The sequence below is a fragment of the Tupaia chinensis genome, unplaced genomic scaffold, assembly GCF_000334495.1.
Source record: "Tupaia chinensis unplaced genomic scaffold, TupChi_1.0 Scaffold000460_1, whole genome shotgun sequence".
Taxonomy (NCBI): domain Eukaryota; kingdom Metazoa; phylum Chordata; class Mammalia; order Scandentia; family Tupaiidae; genus Tupaia; species Tupaia belangeri.
In genome coordinates this window covers 1860404-1870439 of record NW_006159969.1, presented here as the reverse complement: position 1 = coordinate 1870439, position 10036 = coordinate 1860404, and the positions used below count along the sequence as shown (strand labels likewise).

General features: G+C 38.3%; 1 protein-coding gene and 1 pseudogene across 1 annotated transcript in view; one reads left to right on the top strand and one right to left on the bottom strand.

Annotated features, from left to right (window-relative positions):
• Nucleotides 1-116: 116 nt before the first annotated feature.
• CYP51A1 (cytochrome P450 family 51 subfamily A member 1) overlaps nucleotides 117-10036 on the bottom strand; it is a 25894-nt gene continuing 15974 nt past the window's right edge. The window contains exons 6-10 of the mRNA XM_014590549.2: nucleotides 8661-8780; nucleotides 8063-8258; nucleotides 5789-5884; nucleotides 5041-5209; nucleotides 117-1478 (exon numbers count right to left, since the gene is read on the bottom strand). Coding sequence (XP_014446035.1) covers nucleotides 1303-1478; nucleotides 5041-5209; nucleotides 5789-5884; nucleotides 8063-8258; nucleotides 8661-8780 — 757 coding nt within the window. The 3' untranslated portion in view covers nucleotides 117-1302. The remainder of the gene's footprint in view (nucleotides 1479-5040; nucleotides 5210-5788; nucleotides 5885-8062; nucleotides 8259-8660; nucleotides 8781-10036) is intronic.
• Nucleotides 8811-8867, top strand: LOC114009101 (uncharacterized; annotated as a pseudogene).

The window sequence follows — 10036 nt, the reverse complement described above, 5'->3', positions numbered from 1 at the left end:
TTTCCTTCTTTCTCTCTCTCTCTCTGACCAGCATACATGCCCTAGATCAATCAAATTGCAAGATAAATCTTTAGTGTTTGTCTCGCCCCCCCTCCCAAAAAAATTTCATAAATACAGACTGGTTCAAGCAATTTTAATATGAGAAACTGTCCATCAGCAGAGATTTTGCCTTTGTTAGAGTTTAACGTGAGTCTTCTGGCCTCTTAAACAGAACTGTAAAGTACAGAAGGGGAAATATTTTGGCCCCATCTACTAAATACAGAACATGAGTCCATTACAGGTATCTCATATAGTTAAGCCCTCAGTTATAATTGGAATTGTTGGTTCCTGAACACAGGCTTTGTAGAATGTTACAAATGATGGTATTGCCAAAGACCCTGTTTCACATCTTAAAAATACCTTAAAAGTCAAAGTCCCTGATCTCAGATTTTATATTAAAAGCAGAAACATATTACTTAACAACTAATAACAGAAACATCCCTATTTGGGACTCTGGAGAGGAAGCAGGGTACAACCTTGAGCCAAAGAAGAGAAACTCTTAAGTACTGTATTTTGGATTTTCACGCAAATTTAACCTTAGGGAAATATACACATATTTATCAAACAAATATGTAATATTTAGTAATTAGATTGATATACATGAGCAGTCTTTAGTACTCATAATATTTTTAGGAAATATCATCAAAATCAGAGTTCTAGATCTCTCAATTTCTTATAGGTTGTGCTTCTACTTAAAATTCCAAAGGTTGTACTTTTCTAAAACATGGACCATCATTGTCAAGTATCATCACACCAAAACAATAGGTATTCTCTTTTATCCAAAGCTTTAGATGTGAGTCTATTCCCTATTCCCCCCATCCTAACCACACATAACACATTGCCCAGATAAATGAACCCATGGCTTCCAAATATGTTACTGGGCTTTTTATACCTCGTAGAAGTAGTCTAAGATTTGATACCCTGAACTTACTTGCCAAGAGCTAATATGCTCTGAAATTAACACTTAGAAAATGTATCATTTAGACTCTGCCAATTATCTTGATCCCACTAAACGATTATTTTGGCTTCTTCAAAGCACAGCAGTATCAAAAAGTGTGTTAGAAAGTGTGTTAAATGCTATTAGATTTCCATAGAACCATTCAGTTAATAAAACACTACAATCTTAAGTTACACTGGCTGTCTTTTAGAATCACACTCAGAAACACAAGTATACTATGAGAGTTGTTTCACAGACTTCATTTTCTTCCAATGCTTTTTGCAGCTCACGATTCATCCGCCATTAGCTCCTTGCAGCCTCTTTCATTAGGATCTTCGTTTGTAACGGATAACTGCGTTTTCAGGGGTGTGAATCATGGTTGTATAATTCACAGTGGGAAAATATCCATCAACAAGATCAAATTCGTATAAACGAAGCATAGTGGACCAAATTGTCTTAATTTGAACATAGGCAAAATTTTCCCCAATGCAACGATGACGCCCTGTAAAAAAAAAAATTAAATTAAAAATTTCCTAACAGTTTAAATTATTTCTTGCTTCTTTTAGCTTAGAGTGAAAATATTTGTTAATCCATATTTTAAACAAACAACAGATGTACAGATGTTCTTTTCACATAACAAGAATGTAAACAGCTAATTTAAAATTGCAGTTTTGGGCCACATGGAGGTTTAGGTGCTGTATTTCACACTGCCAGCTCCACGGTTCAAGTCCCAGACCTGGCAGCTTAAAAATCATGCTGGGTACATATGTGTGCGTGCCCCCAAATCCCAAGAGGGATGAGAAGAAGGGATTGCAGCATGGCCATGCCTCCTGAGGAATGATTTCTCACTTTCCTTCTTTCTCTCTCTCTCTCTGACCAGCATACATGCCCTTTAGCATAACAAATAAATCCGAGTTTCAATACCTGTAGGAAAACAGCAGTTGATGAAGATATTTTCACTTTTTTTTTTAAAGAGGTTTTTGCTATAGGGCACATGCGCTCGCCAGAATGACAGAGAGAGACAGAGAGACAGCAAGAAATCACCCCCCAGAGGACTGGCCACACTGTAATCCATTCTCCATTCTCCTCTTGGGACCTTGGGCACGTGCACACACCCCCAACATGAGTTTAAGCCACCAGGTCTGGGACTCGAACTGCAGTTGGCTACATGGGAGTCCAGCAACATAGCCATTACGCCAACTGCTGGTTCCTACTTATTTTTTAATTTAGTGTCTATCTGGGTTAAATGGAAGACTTGAACAATAAGATAGTAATCTAATTTAGATACATGGGATTTTTAAAAATTAGTGGAAAATGGATTAAAGTACAAGTTATTTTAATGCAAAAGCTTGAAATTCATGCAGGTGTTTTGATAATATGCATTTTCTATGAACTTTCTGAACAAATGTGCTTTCCTACTGTTAACAATCTATGATATTTTCATGTTAAAGTTCTGGGACCTGACTATGGCAGAGGTAAAACGTGATACTCTGTAAAGCTGACCCACATGAGAAAGTTTCAGGTTCATGTCTAAAGACCTTCTTAGTATACAGAGCACAACACGTCCACAATTTGGAGCTCACTCAAGCTAGGAGTGGATTGCAATATCTAGACATTGTTATGGGGGGGGCGGGCACCACACCATGCCACAATCCCTTCTCTTCCATTCTTCTTTTGTAATTTTGGGCACAAATGCACATGCACCACGCATGAGTTTCGAGGCTCCAGGTCTGGGATTCAAACCACGATAAGGCATGTGGGAGTCTACCACCTTAACTACTATACTACCTTCTCGCCCCACAAATAAACATTTTAAATAAAAATATCTAACATTCTCAAAGGACTTTCTATGTGGACAATGTGACAAAAAATGTCATCTGTCACTTACATGGTCCCTTTGGAAAGACTAAAGTCATAAAATATAGTTTAGTCTGTACAGTTTACTAATGGATAGAGACATTATGGAGAAACAAGTGTCTGAATTATTTTAGTATCTTATTGGAAGTGAAGTTTGCAAACCTACACACAACTTGGTCAAGTTTAAAGGGCATTTTCTCCTAAGGATAGTCAGACAGCCAAAATGTTGACTAACCATGCAGAAAAGCTTTATTTTCTTTAACCTTATTTATTTTGTAATTTGCCAGAGAGTACATGTGTTCACTAGAGAGAGAGGAAGGAAAAGTGGGAAAACACTCCCACATAGGGCATGGTTACACTTCAATCCATCTTCCTCCATTTTTTCTTCCTTTTAGGATTTTGTGCACACATGCATACATGCCCTATTTCCCAAACTGTTGGGCCCAGGATTCTAAACCTGCAGTTGGCCATGTGGATCTAGCTGCCTGAACTACCATGCAAATTCTAGCCCCAAACAAATATTAGCTCTTTTAATTTTAAAAGGCTGCCTGCCAACCAGCAGTTAGCGTAATGGCTATGTCGCTGGACTCCCACATAGTTAACCGCAGTTCACATCCTGGACTCCGTGGCTTAAAGCTCACGCCGGGCGCGTGTGCATGCGTGCCCAAGATCCTGAGAGGAGAATGGAGGAGAAGGGATTGTGGTATGACCATCCCCCCTGGGGGTGATTTCTTGCTTTCTGTCTCTATGCCTCTCTCTGTCTGTCTGGCGAGCGCATATGCCCTATAGCGAAAATCTCTCCAAAAAAAAAAAAGTGTTTTTCTTGGTCGGCAGATGGCGTGGTGGTTAAGGGCACTGGACTCCCACGTGGCTGACTGGGGTTCAAGTCCTGGACCTGGCAATTTACTTTCTTTCTCTTTCTCACTCTCTCGCTCTATCTTTCTCTGGTCAAATTAAAATAAAGAAATGAAAGTTAAATAAAATAATTCTAAAAAGGCTGCCTGCCTCTGCTCTTTTCTGAAATGCTAGCAATTTGTTACTATTAGGTCATTGGGAAGGTCAATGGCATATTTTTCTACATTTTCCATGCAAAAATGCATAGACCCAATATACTTAGCCTAAAAAATTTCCCTAGATGGTGTTAACTTTAGTGGTTTGTTTTGTTTTTCTGCCAGAGGATGTGTGTACACACCAGAGAGACAGAAAGTAAAGAGAAACCACCCCACAGTGTGGTGTGTCATGCTGTAATCCCTTCTATTCCATTTCTCCATCCCGTCAGGATGTGGGGCATGCACCGACATGTGCCCAGCATGTTTTTCAAGCCACTAGAGTCAAGAATTGAACTGTGCTATCCATTTCCCTTAACCACTAAGACACGAGGCAGACCTCAGTGGTTTTATTATTATTTTTTTTTTAGAGGTTTTTGCTACAGGGCATGTGCACTCGCCAAGACAGAGAGGCAGAGATACAGAAAGTGAGAAATCACCCCCCTAGCAGAAGTGGCCATGCAAGATCCCTTCTTCATTCTCTCAAGATCTTGCACATGCATACACACACAGACACATGCCCAGCTTGAGTTTGAAGCCTTTGAGTCTAGGACATGAACTGCAGTCAGCCGTGTGGGAGTCCAGCAACGTAACCATTATGCCACCTGCTGGTCCTTCAATGATTCTTTAAAATCAGATTCACAAAGAGCTTTAAATACTACCAAAAGGGAAAACAAGGGTGCAACATAAATATTAGACCTAATTAAACTAAATAGGTTAAAAGGTAATAGAGCATTGTATCACGATTCAACAGAACAATCCCCTTTAGTACAGATGAAAAGTTTTTCCCAACTTTGGAAGATTCTATTCCTATATAAGGCAGGAATGTCCCTATAAGGAAAAAGATAGATAGTTGTACATAAAATTTACATGGGTTATGGGGCCAGCAAATGGCATGGTGGCTAAGGCGCTGGACTCCTACATGGGTGACCACAATTTGAGTCCTGGACCTGGTAGCTTGCTTTTCTCACATTCTCTCTTTCTCTGGTGAACTCATGTGCCCTATAGCAAATTTAAATAATAATAATAAATAAAATTAAATACTTAAAAATTATTTTAAAAAATTTTTTTAAACTTCGAAAAAGTTTACATGGACTATCTTGACAGATAAATATGCTAACAGGGCACAAACATTTCAAATCTCAAATACAATCATCTTACCAGCTCCAAATGGCACATAGGCAAACTTCTCTCCTGATGCTGGGTTATCCTGTAAGTAGCGGTCAGGATTAAAGTCCAGAGGGTCTACCCATGAGTCTTTAAGTCTTTGATTGACAGTAGGAGAAACACACACTTGATGTCCTGGAGGAATAGTATACCCTGCCACAGTCTACAAATGTAGCAACACATTTCATCAGAGAATTGTAAAATATGTTACCAAATAATCAAATCAGAGAATTGTAAAATATGTTACCAAATAATCAAATCGTTGTGTAATAAAGCATTAGTATACATGAAATTTATTTCAAAATTGGTCAGAAAGGTCAGCTGAAAATTATTTCAACTCAAGATGATTTGCTAGTGAATCAACACTGAGTTGGAAGTATATGCACAAATCAAACTCAATGCCTCAGAGGTAGGGGTGGAATTTCATGAAGCCTTTCACTACCCAGTTTATACACTTGGTGTTAGAACTTTTTACAAAATGCGTTATTTTTAAAACAAGAAAACATGCTTCCATTTTTAAAAACTCCAACTGTGAAATGAAAATGCAGAGCATGACTAGCATCAGAGATTAGCATCTCCAATTATATAAAAATGTTCATATATTTAGAATAGGTAAAACTGAAAATTACATAGAAATGATCATTGTACTTTTTTCATTTAAAAAAATTTATTTGATGCTATTACATTTCTTCTCTTTATAAATAAAACTTATAGGGCAGTAAGATCTAGCTAAGACACTCACCTGAGGAGTTCTGGCCAATCTCATCATAGTCATTATGGGAGGTCTGAGTCTTAATGTTTCTTTTATACAGCGATCAAGTATATTTAGATCCTTGAGCTAAAAAGAGAAAGCATTTCCCAACTTTTACAAATATTTAATATACTTCAACAGTATAAAAATCATTTTGATAAAAATTACTTTAACTTCCTAGTACAAGACAGCTTGCCAAGCTTCCTAGTAGTTAAGGCACACACAGCAGGTGGCACAATGGTTAAGGTGCTGGGTTCACATATGGCCGATTGTAGGTAGAGTCTTGGACCCAATGACTTGAAAATCACAACAAATAAATAGATGAATAAACAAATAAATGTTACAAAAACAAAACAAAAAAACCCAAAAACCTGCCAAGCATGTGTGTGTGCCCAAAATCCCAAAAAAAGAAAGAGATGGAAAAGGGTTTTCAGCATGACCATCCCCCACGAGGGAGATGCTTTCTCACTTTCTGTCTCTCTCACTGTCTTTGGCGGGAGTACACACACCCTCTGGCAAAACTTTTTTTAAAAAAGAACCTGAATTCTGAAAAGATGTACAGAAGTAACTGGTTCAGGATAGTTGGGTTAATCATGTTCCATCACCGTCCACGATCAATAGGGGAAAAAAACAAAGGTAGGATAATAGGAAGAGAGGTGACCATGGCATGATCAGGATCTACAAAAATTCACTCTGCTAAAAAATGAGAACTTTAGCAAAATCATCAATATAAGCTTTTTCTAAATTCTGGAAATTTTCAAATGCTTGTAATCTAAGAAGAGTTCATTCAAGAAAAAAACCTAAAACTTGGTGAGACGAGCAAGCTTTGTGGTAGGGTAACATGTACTTTCATCCTCTCCCCAGATCCATGGGAGCCTGGAAACCAACAACATGGCAACTACAATAGCTATGAAATCCATTAGCTTAAAAAGTTCTAGACGAGACAGACATATACGTAAAAAACAAACAGCAGAAATTGTTTCACATTGCAGGTACCTGAGGTGGCAAAAGCAGCTGGAGTTACCAAAAGAAGGAACAAAAAGTTTAGAAGGAAAAACTGGGGCCAGCCAGTGGCATGTGGTAGTTTAGGCAGGTGGATGCCACATGACCGACTGCAGTTCGAGTACTAGATGTGGTGGCTTCAAAAAAAACACTGGGTGCTTGTGCCTGCATGCCCCAAATCCCAAAAAGAGAATGGAGAAGGGGACTACAGCATGACCATCTTCCCTGGGGGTGCTTTCTCACTTTCTTTTCTCTATGGCGAGTGCACATATTCTCTAGCAAAAACTAAAAAAAAAACAAAACTGGGGAATGAGATGTCAACAGGGGACTTTGAAAAATTCTAACATAAGGGAATATTAAAGTCCACACACATGTACTGGGGTATGTGCATGTCCACAGAAGATCTGAGAGGACTCTAATACCTCACCTCTGGCTAACCTGTACACACAGGAAGTAATAGCAAAGGGAGAGTGAGCTGTGAACCTTCACTAACTCCTGTTGGAGTGTAAAAAACATGTCCTACCATTCACACAGCTCTGCAGCAGAAGCTGGGAGACTTATTGTTCAAGGCAGTTCAAGCTGTCAAGTCCAGAACTGAAACCAAATCCAGCAACATATAAAAAGGACTATACAACACAACAAAGTAGGTTTTATCCCAGGAATTCATGGATTACCATATGAAAATCAATGTAATATACCATATTATTAAAGGAGCTTTTAAAAAGATAAGAGGAAGTGGGACAAGGTTTGCTTTAAAGATGTGATCTCAGGTTATACAATGAAGATTCTTCCCTTTTCTGTCCAGCGAACTGGGTATAGAGTTTGTGAATTTCTTGTCCCCATTACTATCATTGCCACCTTTAGAAGTCTCCGCCCATGAAATGAAATTAAAATAAATAATTTTTTAAAAAAGGACCAGCAGGTGGCGTGGTGGTTAAGACGCTGGACACTCCTACATGGCCAACCACGGTTCAAGTCCCGGACCTGGTGGCTTCCTTTCTCACTTTCCCCCTCTCTCTTTCTCCATGTCCCTCTCTGGTCAAATTAAAATAAATGAAGGAATAAATAAAATTAAAATAAATAATTTTAAAAAATAAAATAAAGAAGTCTCTGCCCAGGAATAGGCCATTCTGGGCCTCTAGAATTCTAAATAATTCAGAGGTTTCTGCACTTCCAAAGACACCCAATTATCACACAATATCCTCTTTATCTACAGATAATCAAAATCATAAGACAGCAATTAAACTGGAAAATCCAACAAACCTGGTCATAAGTTAAAGGAGGCAGGTCTTCCCCACAAACTTTTTTCTGTTCTAAATAACATTTTTCTTGAAGTGTTTTGTCTCGGGCCAAGAAGAAGCCCATCCAGGCACTAGTGGTTGAGGATGTATGCTGTCCCGCCAGGAGCAGTCCAATAAGCATCCCTGCTATTTCATCATCTGTCAAAGGGCGTCCATCCCTACAGAATGAACCACACACACAAATTGAACAGTTTGGCAGACACATTTCGGGGCTCATTTTTAAATAAAAGATCATAATGAATACATTTTTTGTATAGAAAAGTCTCTTGCATTTACCTATTATGAATCTCAGTTTCTTCCTTCAGGGAAGAAATAAACCGTTAGAAAACATAATTTGGATTATTAAAGATTTTATTAGCAAACTTTCCTCATGCCCAGTTACTGGGATTCCAATAAGGCATGAGATTCCAGTCATTTCTAGCTCAACAATTTAAAAAGTACAAAGGTCGTAGCTACCAGCTTATTTTACTAGCATCATTATTTTTAACTGGAAATAGTAAACGATATTTTAATGTATAATTTCCTGCTTCAACTTAACATGTCCTCTGAACAGCTCTTACTTGTATGTAGACTCTAATAAAGTTTGGAGAATATCATCAATTTTTTCTTCTGACTGTCTGCGTTTCTGGATTGCCTTATAGAAAATACTCTTGATCTCTCGATGAGCTCTGTCCCTGCGTCTGTAATTGAAAGATAAAAATGATTTTTCAAAGTGTTACAGCTCTTACAGAATTTGTCTAGCAGGTTTTCTAGTGCCAGAATCCTGTCCCCACAATGAAAAAATAAAATAAAACAATAATTTCTAGGACTCAATTCTTTTGAAAACCCAGACCTAGCTTAAAATAACCTTATTTAACTAAAACTAAAGGCTCAAATAACTGACAAAAACTGAAAATCAAGAAGAAAAATGATGTACTCTTATACTGTTAAGTCCTTGGACCAGCAGTTAGCGTAATGGCTATTTCGCTGGACTCCCATGTAAGTCGACTGAGGTTTGCTTCCCAGACCCAGTGGCTTAAAACTCATGCTGGGCGCGTGTGCATGCGTGCCCAAGATCCTGAGAGGAGAATGGAGGAGAAGGGATTGTGGTGTGGCCATCCCCCCTGGAGAGTGATTTCTCGCTTTCTGTCTCTCCGTCTCTGTCTGTCTGTCTGTCAAGCATAGGCGCCCTATGGCAAAAACCTCTCAAAAAAAAAAAGGAATTACTATAGTCCTTAAGAACAAGAACTATTTAGTGCAACATGCCAGATTCTTAACACACTACCTGTATTCTACCTAAGGCCTAAAATGAGCAAGAAATTCTACTAAAAGCATTTTCAAGTTCAACAAAAAAGCAGAATACCCTTAAATTAGTATAAAATTCCAATTGTATCCATATTAATTCTTGAAGTAGAAGAATCATTCTGGTTCTTCTTTAGGATTTGAGTTTACTTTTCATTTTCTAAGGTAATATAGTTTTGCAAGGGCAAAAAATACTAACAGGTTCAGAAGACATGCTTTAACCTCTAACACTTTACCTTCAAATAGGGTGCTTACTATGTAGCGAGCACTGTTTTAAATGAATTACTCACTTTACCTATGAGGTAGATATTATGCTCTATTTACCAGTATCAGCAAGATCACAGTCATTGAGCAGTGAATCTGTACTTTTGTAACTAGTGCCCTCTCGGGGCCGGCAAGTGGCATGGTGGTTAAAGGCGCTGGGCTACCACATGGCCGACCATGGTTCAAGTCTCGGACCTGGTGGCTCGCTTTTTCTCTTCCTCTCTCTCTCTCTCTTTGATCAAACTGGAAAATAATAATGATAATAATAATAAATAAAGTTAAATAAAATAATTCTTTAAAAAAAAAAAAAACTAGCGCCCTCTCAGGACCAGCAGTTCGTGTAATAGTTATATTGCTGGACTCCCACATAGTCGACTGCGGTTCAAATCCC